Below are 27,587 nucleotides of genomic sequence, written 5' to 3' on the forward strand. Positions count from 1 at the left end.
CCGCTGCCAATTTTCTTTTAGGAGGAATACTGGAGCTTCTCTTCTCTGCAAAATATCTGGAGCTGGCCGCGAGTGAGAGGGCCTGCATGCAGCGCGCTAGCGTTTTTATACTGACCGCCGCCTATCGGCCGTTTGGAACGCCATTAATAACCGAGAGGTGGCGTTAGAACGGCGTACTGTCTGCTAGCGCTGCCGTTTTGTCTGCCTCTGTCGCCGGTTAAAACGCCCTTGAGGACACCGATTGGGCTCTATCGCCCATTTTACACGCATTGATTAGGGATACAACGCTGGCCGCCAATTACAGCGGTGTAAACTGCGGCACTACAGGAAGGGGCAGGATGAAACGGCGATTAAAAAAGTATCAACGCCGTTGTTCGCGTTGTCTCCGTTGTCATGCAAAATTCTTCGGGAGCGCTCCCGGAATTATTCAACATGTTGAATAATTTTTTCGACGATTCCCAGTAAAGCCGGAACTAACATCTTATAAAAAGTGGAGGCTGCATGACCTTGCCTGAGTGCTTTCTTGAGATCTTCTAAGAGGCTACAAGTTGAAGGGGCTGACACAGCAGACCCAAAAGTTTTAACTAATAAATGTCGCATCTGCAAATATTTCCAAAAATCCTGTCTAGGCAGACTGAATTCCCCAGCCAGGATTTTGCGAAAAGAAGGGGGGACAGGGGGTCCCCTTGTCTTGTGCCCCTTCCTAATTCGAACGATGGACCAATTATACCATTTGTGAGGACCCAAGCTTTTGGACATATGTATATAAGCCGTATCCAATTAATAAAATTACTACTAAAACCAAAGTATTTGAGCGTTAAAAACAAGTATTTCCATTCAACCCTATTGAATGCTTTTTCAGCATCCAATGAAATGGCTGCAATAGGGTCCTGACAATCTTGAACTGCCCACATAATGTCCAGCAACCTAACATTATCAGCTGAGCATTGGGAGCATATAAACCCACCTGATCAGGATAGATCAGGTGAGTCATAATACAATCTAATCGATTGGCCAAAATTTTAGATAATATTTTGCTGTCGTAGGAAGTCAAACCAATAGGCCGATAATTGCGGCAATCTGAGGGGTCTTTGTCTTTCTTTAGAATAAGTGTTATAATGGCTTCAGATAGCGATGGTGGTAGCATTTGTTTTTGAAATGATTCATTATAAACCTCTAGCAGCACTGGGGCCAATTCTTCAGGAAAAGATTTATAAAATTCGGCCGTAAACCCATCTCGGCCCGGCGCTTTACTGGAGGGAAGGTGTTTAATTACTGCGATTATTTCTGCTACAGTGATTGATGCGTCTAAACTCTCGATTTGGTCCTGGGTTACTTGGGGAAGGTTTAAGCTCTGCAAAAACTTGGTGATATCTTCCTCTGAAACCTGTGACTCCAAACTATAGAGATGAGCATAAAAATCTGTAAAAGTAGCATTAATTTTTTAGGGTTCTGTGTGGAGTTGTCCGTTTGTGTCCTTAATAGCAGAGATAGCACTCATGGACTCTCTTTGTTTAATATACCTCGCCAGTAACCTTCCTGCCTTGTCTCCCTCCACAAAGTACTTTTGTCTTGCCGAAAAAGACTAAATTCAGCTTTCTGTGACATTATTGTATTATATTCATATTTTAATTTTGTTAATTTGACCAAGTTGATTGAAGAGGAATCATTTTAAAAGTTTGCTCAGTGATCTCAATTTTTTTTCTCCAAATCAGCAAGCTGTTTAATGTTTTCTTTCTTTTTGAAGGAGGCCTGCTGAATAATATAGCCCCTCAAAAAAGCCTTCAGTGCCTCCCAAGCCACTCCAGCTGAGGGGGCAGAAGGAATATTTGTCTCCTTGTACAAATTAATTTGTGATTTAAGAGAATTTATGAAGCATCCTCCATTAATAGACTGGAATTTAATCTCCACCTAGGAGTTCTAGTGATAGCATTAACGCGATCAAGGAGAGATAAACTGGACTATGATCTGATAATATTTCTATTACCAATACTGCTATTAACAACAGCTAGCATTAAAGATTGGGAAATTAAAAAGAAAGCATGTGGGGCGGAATAGAAAGTATAGTCCCTGCCCGTTGGATTTTGTAACCGCCAAACATCTACTAGGGCGCAGGCATCAGACATTGCTCTAAGTGAGTGATTTCCTCTTGTTGTGCGAGTAAGACTTTTGCTTCGGTCTAATGTCCCATCCATCACCTCATTATAATCACCTGCCAACAAAACAGGATAGTCCCCCAGATCTGAAATCTTTTTTTCTAACTGGCCAAAAAAAGACAGATCATCAATATTGGGAGCATAAATATTAGCTAAAATAATATTTGTGCCTTGAATTTCACATAGCATAATCAACATCCTGCCCGCCTCATCTGCACTCCGTTTCAGGCATTTAAATGGTAAATTCCTGTTAATTAACGTTGCTACGCCTCTACTTTGCTGGTTCCACTACTTGAGCCAACAAAACCCACCCAGCCAAAACAGAGCCTCTGAGATTCTTGTCGAGATAGATGTGTCTCTTGGACAAAGACAATATCACACTTTTTAGATTTAATGAAAGATAAAATTTTCCTTTTCTTTATGGCATTACTGAGACCCTTGACGGTCCAGCTCATCAAACTTAAACTATTAGGTGTCATTGATCAAATGGACAAGCAGCAAGTGGTGCTGTAAATAAAACTGTATTGGCATCAAATGAAAAAATAAAAATAAAACAAAACTTAAGAGGAAAAAAAACCCCCAACAACAAGAAACAACCCCCCCTCTCTCCCCCCAGAACCTCCCTTATCAAGGTCCGCGAACATACACTTAACTGACGCTGCCCACGGCATCCCAGCCCCTCCCCCCACACGTGCGGGTTGGCAACAGGTTATTACATAGTAAAATAATATTGTACATCCCAACCTATAATAACTTTTGCTGCAACAAAGAGCTTTGCATTTATCAAAATAACAATTGTAAAACAACCACCAAAAAAAATGAAACATTTTTTTCTTACCTCTAGAAGTCCTCATCCCATCACAGTAACAAACCTTATTGGCCCAACGAAAAGTCAGAATCGCACAGTAGTGTGTCTTCATGGAGTCACCGCGAGCTGGGAGTACCTCAGTTGAGTGAATGGATAAATGACATGGCCTTCTTTTGGTCTTCAAAGTGCCTGGGTCCCTGCGCTGTCTTCACAACGAGCACAGCTGGATAGGTCAATGCAAAACGAATGTTCTTGTCGTGCAGGAGCTTCTTACAGTCCTTAAACTTAGCCCGTTTTTTCGTTCAGGCATCTTGGAATAATCCGGGAAGACCATAATGCGTCGTCCTCCCCAAATTACACTCCCCTTCTTCCATGCAGCTTCGGTGATGCACTCCCGATCCTGAAGTCTCAAAAATCTGGCTATTATAGCTCTGGGGCGAGTGGGCTGCTCACCATCCTGGCTTCTAGGCATGGCTCCAAGTCTATATGAGGTCTGTTAGAAAAGTATCCGACCTTATTATTTTTTTTAAAAAACCATATGGATTTGAATCACGTGTGATTGCGTCAGACAAGCTTGAACCCTCGTGCGCATGCGTGAGTTGTTTCATGCCTGTCGGTTGCGTCATTCGCCTGTGAGCAGGCTTGGAGTGAGGTGTGGTCCACCCTTCTCGTCTATTTTTTTATTGCGAATAAATGTCTGAATGATTTGGAGCTTTGCTGCATCAATTTTTTTCCAGAAACTGTGAGAGACCTCCAGGTGGACACCGTTCGAAAAATTAATATGGCTTTCAGGGACGATTTTATGGGGATTAAACAGATTACGGGATGTTACTGCCGCTTTAAGGATGGCCCACAACTGCTGAGAGCGCGGCGCGCTCCCAGCCCCCATCGACAGGCTGACACCCTGCTGGAACAACCAGATCATTTCCAACGTGACAGCTTTGTTGATCCGGGACCTCGTCTGACTTTCACAAAAAGGCAGAAGATGTGGACATCAGCACTTTTTCCGGCACATTCCACCGTTACAGGAGTTTTTTTCATGGAAAGAAAAGCGGAGGGACGCGCCACGGCTCCATTCATTACGCGGGACAAAAACACCTCGGTGTTGGTCTCTCAGGACAGCTTTCAGGTGGATTTCAGACGGATTCCGGTTGCTTTCCAGTCGTGTGAATATCCGATTGTGATTGTGCATGAGCTGGACATGCCAGAACATGTCCCGTGAGGCTTCATCACGGCGCTGCTTTGCGCCGAGCGGCTGCATCACGACGCGCAGTGGAGCAGCTTCTCTTTCCATGACAAAAACTCCTGTAACAGTGAAATGTGCCATTCATTTTTAAACTGGACGCTGTCTTGATCCGGTATGTCATCTGACTAGAACAGGAATTGTGAAAAGATGTGGACATCAGCACTTTTCCGGCACATTAAGACAGACGTGCAGAGGAGTTCCGCGCGTCGCAGTGCAGCCGCTCGACGCAAAGCAACGCCGTGATTTGGGTTTAGGTTTAGATTTTGGGTGATTAGGTTTCTTAAGTAATGGTTTAATCACTGCAGATTTGAAACATTTAGGAAGAGATCCAGAAATTAAAGAAAGATTAATAACTTCCAGCACAGTTGGCCCAAGTGTGGGCCACAGGTCCTTAAACAGTTTTATTGGTACAGGATCAAATAAACAGGTTGTGCTTTTTGTTGACATTACGAGTTTTGTCAGCATGCCTAGTGAGATACTGTCAAATTCTGTAAATCTAGATAATACCTCACATCAATAGCAGGGTGTAGTGCTGGATTAAGGCATGCCGGGATATGTTTAACCTGATGTCTTCTATTTTCTTCCCAAAGTAATCCAGGTAATCTTGTGCTGAAAAAGGAGAGGGAACTACAGGTGGTTGTCCATGCAAAAGTGTTGCCCACCGTGTCGAACAAGAACTTTGAGTTATGCTTGTCTTTGTTGATCAAATCAGAATAGTAAGTCCGCTTTGTAGCTAATAATGCATGCTTATAGTCTAAGATAGCATCACGCCACGCAAGGTGAAATACTTCTAATTTTGAACTACGCCATTTCCGTTCTAGAACCTCTTGCTTTATGCTTGAGGTCACACAGATAATCACTGAACCAAGGTGACTGTGATTTGGGGGAGCGCGGTTTTAACACTCGTAACACGCAATCATGTCGAGTGTAGTTTTGAGCACTGAGTTTAAACTGTCCACAAGTCTGTCTACTGAAGCTAAGACATCAGGCAGTCTAGCTTCGAGTTCAGTCTTAGTTGAGGAGTTGATGCATCGCCGTAAAGATATATAAGGTTGTTGTTCCATTAAACACAGCAGCAAAACTGTAAACTTAATAAGTGAGTGATCAGACACCACTGATGTAAGAGGCATGATGTCAATGTTCATGACAGCAATACCACGTGTGAGAACCAGATCCAGGGTATTTCCACTAATGTGCGTCAAATTCCGAATGCATTGCCGAAATCCTAATGCATCCATAATTTCCATAAATGATTTGCAGAGGGGATCAGAAGGCTTATTTATATGAATGTTAAAGTCACCAATGATCAGAATGTTATCTACACTAGTTGACAAGTTAGAGATGAATGCACAAAATTCATCTAAGAATTCAGAATATGGGCCAGGAGGCCTATGTACATACAGTGACAAAGTAATACGACTGATTTTATTCTTCTGACCTTGGCAATATTTAATATCCTGAGCAGAGCGGAGAATCAGATGCTCAAATGAGTGATATTTGTAACCCCCAACAGCTAATAAGCTAAACCTAGTTTTATAAATAAGAGCAACACCCCCACCTTGCTTCGCATCACGAGGGACGTGACTAAATATACGTATATGCTGGTGGGCAGACCTCATTTAAGTGGAGGAAAGCTGTAGGTTTAAGCCAGGTTTCACATAGCCCAATCATATCTAAGTGATGATCAATAACTAGATCATTGATCAACAATGATTTTGAGGACAGTGATCTTATGTTAATGAGACCCAGTCTAAGGACCTCAGTGGGGTTGACAGTTGAACTGTTTGGGTTTAGGGGTGGTTCCAGAAAAGCATATATAAGATGCCTAGAAGTAGGTTTAGGTTTGACATTCCACGCGCGTTGTAGGTAGCAGACACGAAATCTTTGCTATTGCTGGAACAACCACTGGGCCATCCTCAATTTCAACATCATCCAATATAGTAATGGGTATTAAGTTTGGAAAGCATATCCCTCTATGATTTTTACGGACACGACTATGGAAGCAGGCCACAGTCTCAACTTGTTGAAATTCCCTCCCTGGCAAATAAACTGCACTATCACCATAGTGGATTTTCTGCACTAAATTTCCTGCTAAGCTAATGGATTCCACACCCACATTTGTTATAAGCCTTGCAGGGTCTCTAATCACCTGCTCCGTGGCCTGCTGTAGATTCCTAATGTTACCCTCCCTGTAGAGCTCTATCTATGTTCGCAGACAAGATGGCGGCGCCTTCCCCAATAGGGTGGAGGCCGTCCGGCATCAGCAAGCCACGGTGGCCCCAGAATGAAGGCCAGTTATCAATAAAGCTAAAGAAGAACTTCTTCTTTTGCTTTCTATCCATGAAATTAATTACAATCGAACAGGGTCTGTCTGTAGCAGCAGGTTTCGTGGCTGGCGCTCTGTGTGCTCTTTCAATGTGTAGTTCAGTGTTCGAAGGAAAATCCAGTTTTTCTCTGAGGAGTGTTTCATTTTCATTATCATTGAGTTTCCCTCCTCAATTTCCGGTACATTGTACAGTCTGATATTTTCTTTCCTTGCTCTTCCCTCCTGGTTAATTAGCTTCTCTTAGTGTTGCCGGCTGAATCTTAAGCAGTGTTTTTTTATCACCTTCCTCGACTGTTAGTAGCCTAGCTTCGGCCCTATCAATGCGCTCCTCTGCTTCCTCAATCCTCTGATTCATTTTGCTAATCTTGTCTTTTATATCCTCCAATTGCTGGCCGTTCTCTTTTCAGAGCTCAAGTGTTAACTGCAGAATCCGTTTCCTATTCCCTTTGGGCTTTTCTGTGCTTTTCTGCCAATCCGCAGAATGCACCTGCTTCTGTAGCTTGTGTTTCCTCATCATTTTATTTCAACTCTGCTGTGTTTTTCTTGCTTTTCATCCTCTTCTCCATTGTTCCCCTGCTGGTGAATTGTTTTTCATATTTGTTGTGGTTATTCTGAAATGTACCAGGGCGTTTTAGTGGTCGGTTGGAGAAGACCATGGTTCACTTTGCCATCTCAGTGGTGGCGGAAACTGGAAGCTCTTGATGTATTTTTTGAACAGTTAAACTTAATCAGCTGAAATTTTAAGCAACTGTCACCTATATAGTTGTCTGTAACGTGACTTATTTTGATCATATTTGATTAAATACTGTGAGCACGATCATGATTTTTCTTATGGGACCCATTTGGACACTAGTTTGACATAATGGTATCTGATCGGACTCCATCATAACTACTGAACTGTCAGAGCTGTTTTCATTCAAGACAGTTGCTTCAGAGCCACTGAATTTTTGCACTGGAAAGTCATATTGGAAGATGAGAAAATAAAATCTGTGTGTCCTTTGAAAATGACAAGGTTTATTAACCAGATAGTCTGTTTTCAAAATAGTTGCAAAATGACATTTGGATGTTTATAAGACTGGCCTAAAAATGTTAACAGTATTAAAAAACAAGTTTTGGTGGTGTCTATGTGTGTCCTTTGAAAATGACAAGGTTTATTAACCAGATAGTCTGTTTTCAAAATAGTTGCAAAATGACATTTGGATGTTTATAAGACTGGCCTAAAAATGTTAACAGTATTAAAAAACAAGTTTTGGTGGTGTCTACAGGGACCCCAAGTGTACAGTTTAGGAAGTTTTGCACTGATGACATGTACTGATTGTTAAATTGTAAAAACATCAAGCCTCAGTTATATTTTTGTCATAAGGGTTTGATAAAATATTCACAGAGACGTTACAATTTTTTTTAATTTATATTTATGCAGATATATCATTCATTTATGTTCTATACTTGCTTTGGAAGTGGGAGGAAATCAGAGCACCTGGAGGAAACCCACACAAACACAGGGAGAACATTCCAATTCCACACAGAAAGGGTCAGGCAAAAAAACGATCCCAGCACCTTCTAGCTGTGAGGCAACAGTGCTAACCATTAAGCTACTGTGCTCCCCAGCAAATATATCAGTAACAGCAAATTTTTACTCACTAATACTGATACTGGTTCCCATTAAGTACATATCAGTCAGGTAGGGTAACTAGGTACTAGATAGGGTAATTAACATCCAATTCTCACAACCATATGGGACAAGAAGCACCAGGATCCCTAAGACTTGGGAGTGTTGTTGTTCTACACAGCTATTGGCATCACCAAGCATCCCTGTCCAGTGACTACATCAGTCACTCACTCATCTTCAACCATTTACTCCAATGAAGGGTCACGGGGGACTGGAGCCTATTCCAGCAGTCATAGGATGTGAGGCGGGGTACACCTTGGACAGGACACCAGTCTGTCACAGGATCACATATAGACAAACAAACATATTCACAGCTGCATGCACACCTATGGACAATTTAAAGTTCCAAATTCACCTAACCCACGTCTTTGGATGTGGGAGGAAGCCGGAGAACCCGGAGACAACCTACGTAAACAGGAAGAGATCATGCAAACACCACACAGAAAGGGGGAATTGATCCCATGACCTTCTTGCTGTGAGGCAACAGTGCTAACCACTAAGCCACTGTGCTGCCCCCAGTGACTACATGACTTCATAAATTCTTCTTGGGTGTCTCATGTTCTCAAAAGCAATGGGCCCAAAGACATGAAAGCTACTGCTGCGATAAATGAATCTCTTTACAAGTTCAACACTTTCACCACATAAAGAAACACTATTGATGGCTGAGTCCAGGAAGTCATTGAAAGCTTGGATGTTAACCTCGATGCAGGACAACCACAAAAAAAAAACAAAAAAACACTGTGATTATTGACTCAGCTTCTCAAGTTCTGCCTTCAGAATACTGTTCATGTTTTGTGGCTGTTTGGATAAAGCTTAGTATTTAAAGCAACAAACTCCGTAAAACAAGACCTAGTGAAGTGAATAATGCTGTATCTTGTTTGTGGACAGATGCTCGCGTCACAGACGTTTACAACAATGTTTTCCAGCTAAAGATGATCTCTGCTTTCCACGCTGCCTGAATCTGAGCTGAGAAAATGTGCTGTATGTGTGAGTCTCCTCATTTACATTACAGCTTTGCATATATTACCTGTGCATTCATCAGCTTCCTAATGTGGCATCTTTCTCTAGTGATTCTGTGTGAATATCTGCTACTTATATGATATTTCCGCCTGGACTGTTCCCTCGATATCTAGCAATTTAATTTCTGATATTTAACATATTCTGTCATTATTAATTATAATTAGTTTTATATAACGGCTGAGTGGATCCTTGTCATTTGATTGGTGCTTTGTATGTCACATGACATGGATTAATTGGTCCCATTTGTGTTGCATTGCATTTAGAGTGCAGCTTGGTTCCATTTAGAGTGCAAATTTGGTTCCATACATTTGGTAACATTGCACTCTGCACATGTGCACACACACACACAAACACACACATGCATATGCATGCGCTACACACGTGCTCATGCACGCACATGCACACGAGCACGCACAAAACAAATCCACTGTGCTGTCTGGAGGCTGTTGGCAGGAAGTTGGAATGAAAAGCGGGACTAATTTCTGACATGATTTTTTTTTCGCTGCACTGAGGATGTACACAGTCTTTTTTTGGTAGTATGCACTCGCACAAGCGCCGACCCGATTGCGTGTGTGTATGCGCGCTCGCTGGGGACAACAACTCTACCGAGACATGATTTGATTGAGCTAACTGCCGCTGCTAATTCTTGTAACACACACACACACACAGACACACACACACACACACACACAACAGCCGTTAGCAAGAAGAAAGAATGAAAAGCTGGACTCATTTGTGATGTGATTTTTTTTCCCGCTGCACTGAGGATGTACACAGTCTTTTTTTAGTACATGCGCACCAAGCGCCGACCCAGTTGCGTGCATATGTGCATGCGTGCGAGGGGCAACGGGCACACAAAACCCACTCCAGTGTAAGCCGTCTGGATGCATGAAGAACTGTTCAGATGAAAAGCTGACGTGATTTTTGGTTGGATTGAGGAACTACACAAAGTCTTTTTTTTTTTATGGATTTCTGAAGTCAGTGCACAGCATCACTGGACTACACGTCACAATTTGTACTTTAGCAGCAGTGGAACGCCAAAATGTAAGTCCCTTTTAATTATATATGCAGCGTAGAGCATATAGCTCAGTGGTTAAGAAGCTGGGCTTGATTTCCACTCACGCAACTGGCCTGTGTCCTTTGACAACGACACAGCCAACTGTGGCTGAAGGAAGTATCACATACAGTGCCATTTCATCAAGGGAGAATCACAGACTTACATCTGCTTCATGCAACAAAATCCAGTAACATGCACCAATGGGACGACTTCTTGTTACAATGGTCAAAACAGGTTGCCATTCCAGTGAGTCTGGATACCTTGAAGTTTCTTCTTGTTAAAGGATGTTACTCCTTCCATTTTAGCAAGTGTTTGAGCATACTAGTTGTCCGAGGGGAGCTACAGACACGCATCTGCTTCATGCAACAGTTGCTGGGGATAAGTACCAGTCCCATAAACCTCAGACCCTGTATGGCAATGGTGTCCAAAGACATTCCCGAAAGGTCCAAGAGGGTGCAGGTTTTCTTTGCAGCCACTGATTCCAGCAGGTGAACTCTAGAAGGGGGGCCAGTAAACCTGAAGGCAGACCAGCAGGAGAAATCTGAGGTCATGCCGACCCATTAAATGACCCCGGGCTTCTGCAATCTCATAAAATTTTGATCAGATCCATTTCAATCAGGGGTGGCCAAATAAATCATGCTGTGTTTGACAGATATTACGGTCTGGTGTCTGAAATTAGCCTATCTGGAAACCTTCAGGGAGGAGAAACAAAGTGTTAACACAGCTCATTCTGAGGACAAGCAGAGAGAGAAGGAAAGAAAGAGTCAAAGAGAGAGAGAGAGAGAGAGAGAGAAAGGGAGAGAAGCACTCTTAAACTGGGGCAAAGACAAAATGAACAGTGTTGATTCTTCTCCCCTGGGCTTTCTCACTCCACAATGTCCCCGTGCTGCCATTGCAAATGTTTGCAGGCATCAAACAGAAAGTTTATCATGGTTAAATTAACAAGTGTCATCTCCATATTCACTCATTGTGCTAAATGCTTTTATGTTTATGTAAAGCCCTATCTGGAATTAATATTTCATGTTTATGTGCGTTTTTCCACTGATTCTTTTTTTTTTTATCCTTGCAAATCATTAAACTGTCTTTTTTTGGGGGGAAGAATCAAAGCGAACAATGTCAGTCTAAGTGGGGGAGGCATACCCCAAAGACTGTCAGAGAAGACGGGATAGCGGAGTTTACTCTGCACACAGAGTTCTGTACAACAGGCTTTGAAAGGGTGAGCGTGCAGTGCAGTGGTAAACACTTTTTAATGAGGTGGGGACACAATCACTTGCATTTTGTTTCTCACTGTTAAAGGGAAATGGCTAAGAAGGAAACAGGTTCAAAGTTTTATAGTTTTATACAAGATGAAATGATGAAAAAGATATTCACCACGTGGCGATTTACAAATATCATAGCATTCCATGATGACAAATATCAGAAAATCATTTTTGTTAACAGTATGGCAAACTGTCACCGACACTCTGTCCCATCACGTGTCAGACATAAAAGATAAATGTGTGTTTAATAATTGGACTTTGAATATGGCGCAGATACCACAATCATCAGGTATGCCTTCCATGGTAATGGCTCTGTCAAACTAATTAACTTCTCCAGTTTGAGTGAAGCTAACGAGATGCGTACAGGCATCAGAGGAAGCCAGGCTCTACAGGTGAATAACCCTGTTTGGCAGTGACATTTTTTAGTGTAAAGTCACCGTGGCGGTGATGAGATCAAAAGTAGAGTCCCCCATTGGGTCCAATTAGAACTACAGCATTGTATGAGGAAGGGTGGCAGCAAAAGAGCGGGGAGTGGGTGGCTGTGAGAGGAGGCAGGGTTAAAAAAAAAAGTTGAGTTATGATATTCATAATCTATGCGGCGAGGCATTTCCAGTACAGGTCTTCTCCCCATAGCTGTGATCTTTTCAATTTACATCAAGGGAAGATGGTCGGGGATGAAAGCGGGGCAACCGAGGCGCACAGCCCACAGAGGGCAGACATGGGGCCTCATTAAGGCCCAGCCCAAGCAGTCCCAAACAGGGTTTGAAGTGCGTCACATAAAGAGCACGGGGTCAAAGGTCAGACAAAGAACAGATCTCCATTTAACTCTCCAGCTGGTGATGGTAATTAGCAGGTGCAATGATGATCTCTGCATGACTGTAACAGATAATACCACCATAGGTGACACCAGGCATCTGTGTGCACGTGTGCGTGCGGGCATAAGCACACATTGTGCCTCGAAGGAGACAAGCACATGTTCAGAGTGCGCAGACGCTGCATATATCGTGCATCAACACCTATGCAAGCTTTTGGAGCAGTTGCAAAATTAGAATCTTTTGCGAGAACTTTCACAAAAACCCACAAACATCTCTTCTTCACCTCTTAGTGACTCTGTGGGAGATGAAGCAGGCGACACAACGTTCACTTTCATCAGTCTTAATTATTCAAGACAATAATTAAAAAAAAAACACACATTTCTTTAGAGACTGGCTTTTGACACTTTTATCTGAAAAACCTCATAATATATCAAACCTGATTACTGTAATTAATTAACAATTGAAAGAATTAGTGTCCACTGTTAATTAAAAATGTACAAAGCTAAGAGTGTGATTGACAGTATTATATGTACTGCTTATTAAAAGAAATGCATATAAATAAACACAATAATATTACGCACCAAACTCTGTATATAAGAATTTCTGACTGAATTTTTACTAGAGCTTAAAAATATGCCCAAATAATGACCCTGACACTTGTCTGTTGTTACAAAAATAAATTTAAAATAACTTTGGTTTTCTTCTCACAATAAAGAATGTTTTTTTTTTTTTAAGATTCTGTCCAGGGAAAGAAAGCCATGGGGATGCAATTAAGGAACTACAAAGAAAAAAATAGTTATGAAATTCTCCCACTTTCTTTTGATGTGCTGCAGTCTGAACACAAACACACAAATCTGAACAAAGACTCGGATTAGCAGCACACACTCACATGTGCAGACACAGACAGAAGCATGCATGCAACTTGCAATCTGCAAAATCCAACCACGCATTTTTTAACATTTTAAATGCTGGATAATAATCTTAGCTATTATTCAAATTGTCAAATATAATTGCTTGCACACACCAAGAGAAAGGCATAGATAAGAAGGTAGAACAAGAAAGGAAAATTTATTGATTGTGAACAAAAATATGCAAAAAAGCATGAGTAAACTCGATCTACTATTAAAGAATTTTTAATCACAGTGTGTTGATCTGCTGCTACGTGAAAGCAAAACAAGAGTAATACAAAAATAAATCGTGAGAAAGCCAGAGTAAACCGTGTGTGTATGTTTTAATAGGGCTATCTGATTGCCATGAGAATCTCCCCGGTGTGGGGTTACTTTGTCAAGCTGACCTCTTATAGCAGCTGAGCAGCTGAGTTTTGCATACATAATTAACTACAGCTAAATGTCATCTCTCACTTCAATAACTAATGCAGTGGGTGATGCTGCTCTCCCTTTTTGACTTTTAATCCAGAGTGAACCTGCCGGCAGAACAGCTATGTGAAAATTAGGAGTAGCTTTTAAAAACTCCACGGGAGTAAATGAAGGGCTGGTAGCACCAAGGAGAGTGTGAACGCACGCTGAAGCTTCATTTAAAAAACAGTTACTTGCAAAATAATGCTTCAAATAAGCAAACCTTGACATTTGTAGTTACTAAAATGCTTTAAAAAACACAAACACACACACACACACACACACATTTTGTTGGCAGTGTTGTATTTGCTGCAGATGCAGACACTGCTTCTGATATAAACAGTATATAACTGAGGTGGAGCAACAGCATTGCCAGCACTGAGCGACCAGCTAGTTAGTCCAGACTGTGAGAGGCTTTACTGTACGTGGTGCTGAAAAACGGGGAGAAAGCACTCAAATGAAACACTCTCAGCTGAAAATGGGGGAAGCTAATGGACGAAAGAGAAATATGTGAGTACCAAAAGTTTGCTCCTGAACTAAATCTGAATGCCACTGATGACGATTCTTGGGAGGCACGTCGGCGTCTGTGTGTTTGTTTGCTGTGTCTCTGCTCTCGAGGAGGTGATGTTTTCTGGGTGCGTCGGAAACACCGAACACCAAATTAAAGGCGCGATGTTTGATTAAGTGTGCCAGGTGATCTCAGGAGAGGCGCACAGACACAACCTCAACCCCCTCGTTCATTTGTAAACCTCCAAATGCAGGCTTGAAATACAGGAAGTGGGAGTGCACGCTGCAAATTTCCCCCTTGATTGGGAATACAAATGATCAAATGTGCGAAGGCTAGAAATGTATGGGTACACGGTGTCAGCAAAGTAGCGAGAGGCAGAGAGGAGGAGAATAGAAGGAATTAGGCTGTGATGTGAGAGAGCATCTGAAAATAAAGATGTAAGCTGCACTGTAGCGCCTCACCTTGAATACGTGCCACAGAAAGAATAATACATGAAAAAATACATTCTTCCATCTCTTGTTTGAGATCAATTGCTGGGATCAAATAAGAAAAAAAAAATTGATTCGGTGGCACAATGTTTGTTTTCAGAATTAATAGACTCCTAATTTGCTATTCTTGGATACTTTTAATGACTCGCACAGTAAACAGCTCCACCAACCAAAAGCCAATTATAACTTTATCATCACAATCTATGTGCAGAAGAGTAACTGTGGATTCTTAGGAAAGGAAATGAAAATACCTTGATCTTCCAGAGAAAAACTATTTTTTTAAAATATTTATTTTCTTTTCAGTGTGCTTGTCAACACACTGATTATAATAACGCACAGATGAGTGTAATATGTCTACATTATGAATAAACTACTGAAACTTGTAGGATTAGTGCTTAAAATATACACTGTAAACAAAGAAAAAAAATATATAGTAGTTTAGTTTTAAATTACAGTAAAAAAAAATAAAGAGATAAACACAAATTGAAAAATGGAAAAATAATTCTGCTTTTGATTGATGGTAAACTAAACTTTAAATAAACACACAGGCATGTTACTGACTGAAAAACAGCAATGGAAAAAAGTTTAAAAACAAACAATTAGGAAATTAAAAAGAAGACTGAAGCGATGAGTTTATGTCTGCTGTCAAATCTCGCTTGTGTATTTAAAGACCGCATATTGAGAGAGTAAGCATTGAATCTTTGCTGCATGTGACTTTTCTCATTTTTAAAAAATGTTCAAAGTAATTGTCACGAGTGTTGCATCCTTTTTGTGACCTGTTAAAAATGACTTTCTTATTTGGATCTTTCCTTTTTCTTGACAAACAAAACCACTACTGCCATGGTAGCATTTCTAATAGTCAATAAATCTAAAATATTATGTGCGAAGTTGCGGGAAAAGACCATTAAAGGGGCGGGTGCTGGCGGAGTGGGTGTATGGGTCTTGACTGAAAAAGGGATGGCTAATTCAGGACAACTGTGAACTCTGAACCTGCTAAAAGCATGGTCACTGGTCAGCCCGTCTTTGTAATAGAGTCCACATGTGCTCACAGCAGCACGGCCATAATTAGAAGCGATCTCTAAAGGTTTGCTTAAATCAACATCAGAGCGCTGCATTTCCTCTTTGTTCCACTGGATATCTACACTAAAATTGCCTGCGGCCTTCACCTTTTAATCACGTTCCTCTATATATTCATACAAACTGATACTGGGCTTTTAAAGTGAGAATAATCATTAAGTCTCTGAGATTCGGGTTCACACTGAATAAAGCAGCAGTGTAAGTTGCTGGTGTTACAGTGAGAATAAAAGTGAAATGAAGAACGGTTTTAATGGCTCGGAAACAATTTGTGGCAGCTCAGCCTGGGCTAAGAACCGCTCGGCATTAATCAAGAATCCGGGCCTCTGTTTGTCAAACTGCACAATGCTTCATACAGCTCCCTGTGTGTAAACCCAAACATCAAATGCCACGTGGCGTGTCCTCATCACTAACAAGCACACTAACAAGGGACCTGGAATTCCACTCAATTAGTACCTGCTCTCATTCTTATTAATCTACTCACCCTGGTGAAAAGATAAGAGGAAAGGGGGGGAAAGGAATTAGAATAAAAAAACAACAATTTGTTACAATAAATATATTGTTATTGAAGGATCAGTTTCAGGTGGTGTAATTCGACATGATATGCAGGCTATGTTCTGTCATTAGTTAGGAAAAATAGTGAGCAGGGGATCAAAGCAAAAAGGCTCAGAGTCTGCCACTTAATTTATCACATGGCAAAGACAAAGGCTTTTCTTTCTGCTTCTGTCGCTTTTCAAAAGCGCCGACTCCTTTTTTATGACAAACTCGGTTTGCAGTTTAATTTAGGGCTTGAATTCCTGGTTGCAGAAAAGCAAGCAGACAGTCAGAAAAGATGGCGTAGTTAGACAGCCATACAGGCAAAGAAGCAAACAGCGGCTGTAAGAGACGTCCAGGCTGGCACTGAGTTTAGGGAGAGAGCGATGAGGAATACGGCAGGTGTCGTGAAGCTGGAGCAGGGAGCCGGTACAGCAGCCAGTCGCTGTGGAAGCTGTTATGCAGGCAAAGAAGCAAATAGGCAGGAAATGGCATACAATGTAGGCAGGGTGGCATTAAGACAGTCAGGCACAGAGTCTGTAAAATGAGACAAATGTAGGCGTGTGAGCTGGTCTGGAGTCTGTGGGGCAATGGAAATGAGTTATACAGTATACTGCTGGTAGGGCAGGAGTCCGGAAGGTGGCGGAATGGGAGGATGTACTGCTACCAGAGTGGGGTTATAGTGCGTCCGCAGCCTCAGCAGGGCCTCAGTGTCTTACTGAAGAGTTTTAATACCCAGCCCCTGAAAAAAACAGCTGAACAAACAGACTCCTGCTTCAACAAAGACAGAGACGACACGTGTCTGTTGTTCTCTCGGTGTGTGTGAAGGTGCGAGTGAGCCTGACGCTGTGGCGGCGCTTCCTGTTGCACTGACCGGCGTCGGTGCTCTATTAATTAAAGAGATGATACGCTGGCAGGTGGCTTCACTGCCCACACTGGTAATTGGCCCCCTTCTTCCTGTTTCCCCCTCCCCCCAGAAAAATCACCCATCTCTGCCTTTTCTTTCTTCGCCTTGTTCCCTCCTCCTGTCTCCCCTTTGCAGAAACGTGCCAGTGGGCAGGCAGAAATGCAAGACTTTGTGAAATAATGATTAGAATGGATGGAGATGAAGGGGAAGGGAGTTGCACATTTTCCCACAAGCTTCTGATGGTGGGGGAATGATGTTTGCCTTCAAGCGTCATACGACGCGACGGGAGTTTACTTTAGACAGCCGCAATCTGAGGAGCCAGTGCTGCAGTCATTAGTGATGAGGTTAGGGGACATTTTGATGATTTTCTCTACCCCAACCCACCCTCCAAAAAAAAAAAAAGGTATGTGTTTATTTGTGCATTTGTGACTGCAAGAGTGAGTGTCTCAGTGGGCGTGTAAGTGAGAAAAAAGCAGGACTGGAGGAAGTGCCGAAGAAGTTTGTGAATATCTCACCACATCACTTGGCAGGTTGTGCAGGTCATCAAAAGGACTTTCCATTGTGTTCGTGTCCACATTCAGAATGACCACGTCCTCCAGGGAGCGACTCCGTACTCTCTGAAAGAGCAAATGCCCAATTTTAATAATCATCAGCGAGAAGAGCACTCAAATACATTCCTCCTGACAAGGCCCAAAATATCACTTTTTTCTTTTCTTTTTGCAAAAAAATAAAAGTTGTTCAAAACTTTCTTTCGCTGCTGTAAATGCACTCTAAAATTTAGACTACAGTGTCTCACCAGGTTTTGTGAAAATATTTTCAAAATCTACATGATTTTTGGTTAATTAATAATTAAAGCTGCAAAGGCTTAACTTTTTTTCATGATGCACTGCTTAAAAAGAATTTTTCAACACTACAATTTTGTTCCACAAGATAAATGATTCACAATATTATCTGACAAATATGATTAAAAATTCCCCTTTTCTGGTGGATTTTTTAATTTTATTTTGAACCATATGGTTAAAAATGTAACATGCTATTATAGAATTAGAGGGCACTGACAGAACATGCAAGCATTAACTTCACAAACCTGAAGAAACAGGATAATAATTGTGACCAAAGTGCCCCCCCCCCCCCCAAAAAAAAACTAAACAAAAAATAAATAAAATAAAACAAAAGTAAAACAGAAACAGAAAGACAGTGGCAGATACAACTAAACATAATAAACAAAACATAATACAGAAATCTGGAGCCATTTCAGCTAAAACTATCACTGGATATCTGCTTTAAAACACACACAAAAAGTCAGTAAGAAGAATAATGTTTTATTGTAGCTTTATTAAAGTTTTTTTTTTTGTTCCAAGTTGAAATTCCGAGTTCTCTTTTTCCATTGATTGCATCATGAATTTTGACTCTTGTATGTTTACGTCTGCATTCATGTCATCTATAAAATTTCACAAAGCAAACTCGCCATATTTGCCATACATCTGCCCCTCAAAATATGGTATTTTCCATACTATAAGTTGTGCCGGAGTATACTGGAAAGTTGCATCTGCCCAAAAATGCATCATTAAGAGGAAAAAGCAAATCTATTTCACATTTGTTTTTGAAACATATACTGGTATTTCAGAAGGATTTGAGAAAAAAAACAAAAAAAAAAAAAAAACATTTTGTATCAATGAGGAATGACTATTCAATGACACACTTGTCTAATTAGCACACTAGCTGCAACCCCCACCCCCACCTTTTTCCAAGTTCAGGAGAGCCTGTGACTTATACTCCTGTGTGACTTATACACGAAACAAATCATGCATTTGTTATTAACAATAATAAATACGACAGGCTAAATATGTTGAAAGTTGTGCTTCTTGTTTCCGCTATACTGAAAACGTACCAAACCATGATTTTTGTGTACCAGTACATCCCTGTTTTTTTCTCAAAAAGTTGCTTTGCAGTATAGTTATCATGGCTTCCCAAACTAGTTTAAAAAACTGACTATTTTAAGGAAAATATGGCAAATACTATAAAATAACAGCAATAAAATTAGCTGTAATATTCCGATATTACCACAGAAATAAGGATCCTTTTAAGTAAATTTACTCAATTTTATGAAAAACTGATATATGCCTTTCTAAATGTATGTTCACTTTCCAAAATTACAGTTTTGATGTTCCATTCTGAAACAAAATGTAAAACACCAAGATTTCTCAATCTGCAATTTAATGTAGAACAGTAGCTGCATCTAGTAGTTTTCACATATTGTGGCAGTATTAAAGAGGCAGTAATAATTTGTTCAATATTTGAATGTGGAAACAAATTCAGACAAGACATAAGTTAGGCCCAGGTGATGTGTCACAGCAGATGACCTCACGGCTGTCCTAAAGTACAATGCAGCAAAAATAAATAAATAAAAAACAGTGGTCACATTTAAAAACTGCACGAGTCATCAAACTCCTGCAAGATGAACAATGAAAAACAGCATGCGGAGAAACGTATTAGAACATCTTAACTGTAACGTAAAAATGAAGAATGGTACACAGAAGAAACACAAACATTTTCCACGGCAGTGCAACCTCATGCATCACCAACAATACTACGATGCTTTGTTGTGCTGTGTGCATCCTGATGGCGACAAATTCAACAATTATTTCAGTGTGGTGCAGGATACAGGCAGGTGTGTGTGTTACTGGCGGGGGAAGGGGGGGCATAGTGTGTGAATTTCTAGTTTGTCACTTTTTTGACAGCCTGTGCAGTGGAGGCTCACATGCTGATCTGGACTAATTATGTAGTGGCGGAAAGGAGGTCTGTCACGGATGCAGAGTGTGATAAATACTGCCACTGCTGCAACTGTCAGACAAATATCACACACACACACACACACACACACACACACACACACACACACACACACACACACACACACACACACACACACACACACACAATAACATATGCATGCGCACAATTACACAGCCACATAGACAAACATTTACATACCAACGATAGCGCACAAGTGCAAACGTGCGTGCACCACGACAGCAGTGCTGCTGACACCCCTCCCCCCCCCAAAAAAAACAACAAACACACTGGTTTTCAACAATGAATAGAAAAACTTTGTTTGCAGATGCCTTTTCTGCCTTTTTCTCTCTGTCTATTGTACTTATGGGTAAGAATGCACACAATCAAGAGAGAGAAACCGGGGGTGGGCATGCAATCATTTCTCCCCTCCCCATTCAATTTGTTGGAGGTGTTCAAAGTCACTTTATTGAAATCTCAAACACTTGACACCATAATTTTAAGAATAACTTTCTAATTTCAGTATAGCATTGCTGACCATGTAGAGAGCAAAACTGAATATTTTTAGCACTTTAATTCAAAGTATATTTCAAAGAAAACACAAATAAAGCTCTTACTGATATGCAATATGAATTAGCAAACATCGCCAAAAGATGTTTTCAAATATATAGTGTGCATACACAAATGCCATACCTCAAGGAGACTCAGATGAACTCCCACAAAGTATGGCATGGGGGCACTGTGGATGGAGAAAGATGTTATAAATACCTGAATCACAGATTAGTGGACACACACACACACACACACACACACACACACACACACACACACACACACACACACACACACACACACACACACACACACACACACACACACACACACACACACACACACACACACACACACACACACACACACCAACCAACAAAACAAGAAGCACTGATGCAAAATGTACTTCTTAATTAATAAACAAGTGGATTAATAGAAAATAACTGTTTTGTCTCATTACAAAGACTCATTCATCATCTCTACTAAAAATTACAGCTATCTTAATGAAATAATGACATTTCTTTGTTTTTTAAAAATCACCTTTAACATCTTTGACTGTAAGAATTTTAAGATATAACCTGACTGAAGAGAGTAGATAAAATTGCTTTCATTCTTGTCCACATCATAAAACATATGATCTAGCTGTAAATCTTAGAGTGATAGCTGAAGACAGAAAATTGTGAATGTAAGCAGAGATTCAGCAGTAAGCAGAGTTTGTTTTTTAAAAGATTTTTGTAATTTTATAAAACAAAAAACAAAACAAAATGAAGAAATCACATGTACATAAGTATTCACAGCCTTGGGCAAAAAGCTTAAAATTGAGCTCAGGTGCATCCTGTTTCCAGTGATCATCCTTGAGATGTATCTACAGCTTAATTGGAGTTCACCTGCACTCTGAAAAAGGAACTGACGTCTCAACGAGAAACATTTAGATAGCAATTTGCATTGAATTTCTAAGTTATTTCAACTTTCAACTGAGTTAATAGCACAAGACTTCTCTAGTTAAGTTGAAATAACTTTTCAAAATCTGTGCAAATACATCACTTTTTTTGGCAATGAGACTGTGGTTCATTTTTTTAGAGTGTGGGGTAAATTCAGTTGATTAGACATCATCTGAAAAGGCACACACCTGTCTAGTAGGCAATGTTTCTGTGTAGGCTCTCAGTTGTCCAGGTGGTTTCCATAGTAGAGAAGCTTGAATCTTCGACTGGACTGGGTTGCTTGACGTGAGGACGTTTCGCTTCAAATCACAGAAGCTTCCTCAGCTAAAATTCCTTGCTCTGGGACAAAGCGTGTCTGACCGCGGAGCGGGTCTCAGACACACTTTGTCCCCTGTTTACAATGTGGTACTCAGGTCAAAGCAGTTTCAGTCTTTTGTTCATGGTAATGAGTCATTCACGTCATCGGGAGAGAGTCGTCAAGGGAGCCATCAGGGGAGGCTTCCGTCCTGTCATTAGGAGAGTGCTAACTAGAGCACAATAGGTGCTAATTAGAGCTATTGTTTAGTCACTAGCCTATAGCAGTCAGCCTCTCGGTAGGTGGGGTCTGGTTAGGTTAAAAAACTCCAGCTTTTGTTGGCTTCTGGTTTATTCTACTCTACAACAGTCAAGACAGAAATCAGACTACCAGAGCAAGGAATTTTAGCTGAGGAAACGCCCTCACGTCAAGCAACCCAGTCCAGTCGAAGATTCAAGCTTCTCTACTATGTCTAGTAGGCATGTGAACATCATCACTGACAACATGATATGTACCTTGATATGCACCTAGAAACACTACCAGCGATACGATACATATAGCGAGTGATACATGCCGATACTGACAATACGATGTGATACGATTCACCCCTGTTCCCGATTTGATGCAATTTGATATGTATTTGATGGCGATTCAATTCCTCACAATACGATGCGATGTGATTTGGTGCAATATGATTAATGACGGGTATTGATAAGAGTTTAATCGATATCGATTCCATTATCGATTCCACTTATCGATCCGATTCTTCATCGATTCCCTTATCAATACCTCTTGTGAATTTTATGTGTACTAAAAGTAGGCTTTACAGGTTTTCCATGTCAACAACATTTTTATTGAGTCTCAAAGTAAATAAATATGAAATTGGTCACTTGATCCTTGATCCCTGGACATTAATAAAAATCAATAAAATCTGTACATGGTCAATGGATCCTTGATGTACATGATGGATCCTTGATCTCTGGACAGAAATAGAAATAAAGAAAATCTGTAGTTTCTGTCAAAAGCATTTCCTTTCAGATATTAAGGACGCAAATGTAACTCCATAGACTCTGAGCTGAGTTCTTCAGCCGGCTGTGCTGCACGTTAGGATGAATGTAAATAATCCATCCATCCAATTTCTTCCGCTTTATCCGGAGACAGGTCGCGGGGGCAGCAGCTCAAGCAAAGCCGCCCAGACCTCCCGATCCACACACACCTCCCCCAGCTCCTCCGGGGGAACCCCAAGGTGTTCCCAAGCCAGCCGAGAGATGTAGTCCCTCCAGCGTGTCCTGGGTCTTCCCCAGGGCCTCCTCCCAATGGGACGTGCCCGGAACACCTCTCCAGCAAGGCGTCCAGGGGGCATCCGGAAAAGATGCCCGAGCCACCTCAACTGACTCCTTTCGATGTGGAGGAGCAGCGGCTCGACTCCGAGCTCCTCCCGAGTGACCGAGCTCCTCACCCTATCTCTAAGGGAGCGCCCAGCCACCCTGTGGAGGAAACTCATCTCAGCCGCTTGTACTCGCAATCTCGTTCTTTCGGTCATGAGCCAAATACTGATTCGTATCGATTTCCACATGCCTACTGTCTACATATAATGTCCCACAGTTAACAGTGCATGTAGAGCACAAACCAAACATGAAGTTAAAGGAACTGTCTGTAGAACTCCAAGACAGGAATGTCTTGAGGCACAAATTTGTGGAAGGGTACAGAAAAATTTCTGCTGCTTTGAAGGTCCCAATGAGCACAGTGACCTCCATCATCTATAAACGGAAGAAGTTTGGATCCACTAGGACTCTTCCTAGAGCTGGTCACCTATCTAAACTGAGCGATTGGGGGAGAAGGGCCTTAGTCAGGGAGGTGACAAAGAACCCGATGGTCACTCACCAATCAGGCCTGTATGGTAGAGTGGTCAGACGGAATCTGCTCCTTAGTAAAAGCCACATGGCAGCCCACCTGCAGTTTGCCAAAAGGCACCTGAAGGACTCTCAGGAGAACCAAAATTCTCTGGTCTAATGAGGCAAAGATTGAACTCTTTGGTGTGAACGCCGGGCATCATGTTTGGAGGAAACCAGGCACCATCCCTACAGTGAAGCATGGTGGTGGCAGCATCATAATGTGGGGATGTTTTTCAGCAGCAGGAACTTGGGAGACTAGTCAGGATTGAGGGAAACATGAATGCAGCAATGTACAGAGACATCCTGGATGAAAACCTGCTCCAGAGCACTCTTGACCTCAGACTGGGGTGACAGTTCATCTTTCAGCAGGACAAAGGCCCTAATCACACAGCCAAGATATCAAAGGAGGGGCTTCAGGACGACTCTGTGAATGTCCTTGATCGGCCCAGCCAGAGCCCAGGCCTGATTTCGATTGAACATCTTTGGAGAGATCTGAAAATGGCTGTGCACCGACACTCCGATCCAACCTTGATAGGAATGGGCAAAACTGCCCAAAGTTAAGTGCGCCAAGCTTGTGGCATCATATTCAAGAAGACTTGAGGCTGTAATTACTGCCTCAGTATTGAGCAAAGGCTTGAATACTTATGCACGTGATTTCTTTGTTTTTTTATTAACAAATTTGCAAAAATCTATTAAAAAACATTTTTCATGTTATTATGGGGTTTTGTGAGTAGAAGTTTGAGGGAAAAATTAATTTACTTCAATTTGGAATAAGTCTGTAACATAACAAAATATGGAAAAAGTGAAGCGTTATGAATATTTTCCAGTTTACTTTACTAGTTTCTTTACTCCTATGTGCCAGTAAGCCCAATATCTCTGGGTTGTGGACAAAACAAGACATTTAAAGGCATCATCTTGGCCTCTGGAAAATGTTTATAGATATTTTTTAACCATTTTCCATAAGCATTTTTATGGATTTAACATATAACTGTTTAACCAATCACTTATTTTTTCAATTCATTGATTTTGAAAATAAGCATTGGTAGGAATCCTAATTGAAAGATATATTTATTCAAATTATAGAAATTTTGTGAAAATTATTATTTGTGTATTAGCTCTGTTAAAAACAGTCATAATAGTGAATTGTGATCTGTGTGGATCATAATGTTCGGCAACGGCATCAAAACGGATTATCATCCACATGCTGTTCTTTAACCCAATCAGATTGTAGGCAGCTGCTGTGGACTCGATGCAGAGGTTTCTGAGAGAACCCGTAGGGCTCTGACAAGTGGAAACAACATTAGATTAACTGGTGTGTGTAAATGGTGTGTGCAAAAAAATAAAAATAAACATAAAAACATAAAAATAAACATTGATTCAAATATGTTTTCTACATTTAATGAAAAACTTTTATGGTGATCCACCTGTAAGTAGAATAATGTTGCAGTTCTCATTAATGCTGTATTACTTGTAGTAAAAAAATACCAATAACAATAAATCCTCTAGTAAAAAACAAAGCAGTTTGTCTTCCAGCGAGTTGTAAGATCTGAGATGTTTGCCTTTTGATGTATCAATAAATGAGGAAACTTTTGGAAAGGACCCCGGACCCTAAAAAATGTTTTTGATTACAATAATCTTTATCATATTTTACCCGAATTAACTTGTCATCATGATGTAGAAAAAGAATCTCAAAGAAAAGGTTAGGTCTGCTTTATGGACTGTCAGTGCAGACACAAAGCGGAATAAAATGAATACAAACTGTCAGATGATACAATCCATTTTTATAATGAGGTTTACAGATACAGCAGTGATTTTTTTTTTTTTCCCTGGCAGGAGTCAGACAATTCGAGAACAATTCAGTCTGACACCGAACGTTTCAGCGACAATTTGACAACATTTGTCTGCTGTTCAGTTTGATCCAATCAAGTCAACTGATTTGGGCTGTTCTAATGAAAAGTATCCAAAGATTTAGTTTGTAAAATTACTAACAAAGGAAGAACAGAGAAAAATTTGTCAAACTTGGATTGAAATAAATCAATGCAATAATGTTTCTTGAATGGTAACAAAAGCAAATATAATTATTAAGTGACCTTTTGGGATTCCAATTCAATTACTTAACCCACCAAGGTAATGTTTTCACCTGCATTTGTCTGTTTGTTTGTTTGTATGCTGGCAGGACAACTCAAAATATAATGAATGTATGTCAATAAAATTTTGTGAGCAGATAGATATTGCTGTGGGAAATAAGTGATTTTATTATATGGCTACAACGCAACGCGCGCTCTGATTGGCTGATTACCAGTCGGATATTTTGCAATATCTGGACTGGTTTCCATGACAATCGGTCCGCAATGCATTTTCATTCCAAACCAGGAAGCTAAAAATACGATTAGAAAAACAAAGTCGGACATGAACATACTCCATAAATATCTAAACAGCATCTGCAAAAACACACAGATTGAAAGCTTACCAGCTAACAACCAGACCATTTGTTCGCAAGTTCTTCATGGAGGTGTAGTGAACAGGTCGGACTATGAGCCGTCAGCAGCTTTCATATTCGGCCGACACTGTAGGTTTGCGTGTTTATATATACAACAGCCATATACAACCCCTAGCAAAAATTATGGAATCACTGGCCTCGGCGTATATTCATTCAGTTGTTTAATTTTGTAGAAAAAAAGCACATCACAGACATGACACAAAACTAAAGTCATTTCAAATGGCAACTTTCTGGCTTTAAGATACACTATAAGAAATCAGGAAAAAAATTGTGGCAGTCAGTAACGGTTACTTTTTTAGACCAAGCAGAGGGAAAAAAATATGGACTCAATTCTGAGGAATAAATTATGGAATCACCCTGTAAATGTTCATCTCCAAAACTAACACCTGCATCAAATCAGATCTGCTCGTTAGTCTGCATCTAAAAAGGAGTGATCACACCTTGGAGAGCTGTTGCACCAAGTGGACTGACATGAATCATGGCTCCAACACGAGAGATGTCAATTGAAACAAAGGAGAGGATTATCAAACTCTTAAAAGAGGGTAAATCATCACGCAATGTTGCAAAAGATGTTGGTTGTTCACAGTCAGCTGTGTCTAAACTCTGGACCAAATACAAACAACATGGGAAGGTTGTTAAAGGCAAACATACTGGTAGACCAAGGAAGACATCAAAGCGTCAAGACAGAAAACGTAAAGCAATATGTCTCAAAAATCAAAAATGCACAACAAAACAAATGAGGAATGACTGGGAGGAAACTGGAGTCAACGTCTGTGACCGAACTGTAAGAAACTGCCTAAAGGAATGGGATTTACATACAGAAAAGCTAAACGAAAGCCATCATTAACACCTAAACAGAAAAAACAAGGTTACAATGGGCTAAGGAAAAGCAATCGTGGACTGTGGATGACTGGATGAAAGTCATATTCAGTGATGAATCTTGAATCTGCATTGGGCAAGGTGATGATGCTGGAACTTTTGTTTGGTGTCGTTCCAATGAGATTTATAAAGATGACTGCCTGAAGAGAACATGTATATTTCCACAGTCATTGATGATATGGGGCTGCATGTCAGGTAAAGGCACTGGGGAGATGGCCGTCATTACATCATCAATAAATGCACAAGTTTACGTTGATATTTTGGCCACTTTTCTTATCCCATCAATTGAAAGGATGTTTGGGGATGATGAAATCATTTCTCAAGATGATAATGCATCTTGCCATAGAGCAAAAACTTTGAAAACATTCCTTGCAAAAAGACACATAGGGTCAATGTCATGGCCTGCAAATAGTCCGGATATTAATCCAATTGAAAATCTTTGGTGGAAGTTGAAGAAAATGGTCCATGACAAGGCTCCAACCTGCAAAGCTGATCTGGCAACAGCAATCA

General features: G+C 40.8%; 1 protein-coding gene across 3 annotated transcripts in view; it reads right to left on the reverse strand.

Moving 5' to 3' along the window:
• Positions 1-27,587, reverse strand: part of dennd1b (DENN/MADD domain containing 1B) — a 408,111-nt gene that overhangs the window by 133,775 nt on the left and 246,749 nt on the right. For all 3 annotated transcript variants that reach the window (XM_034180114.1, XM_034180115.1, XM_034180116.1), the window contains 2 exons: positions 20,709-20,754; positions 17,738-17,839 (listed from right to left, as the gene is read on the reverse strand). In XM_034180114.1, coding sequence (XP_034036005.1) covers positions 17,738-17,839; positions 20,709-20,754 — 148 coding nt within the window. The remainder of the gene's footprint in view (positions 1-17,737; positions 17,840-20,708; positions 20,755-27,587) is intronic.

Source organism: Thalassophryne amazonica, chromosome 10 (assembly GCF_902500255.1).
Source record: "Thalassophryne amazonica chromosome 10, fThaAma1.1, whole genome shotgun sequence".
NCBI classification, from domain to species: Eukaryota; Metazoa; Chordata; class Actinopteri; order Batrachoidiformes; family Batrachoididae; genus Thalassophryne; species Thalassophryne amazonica.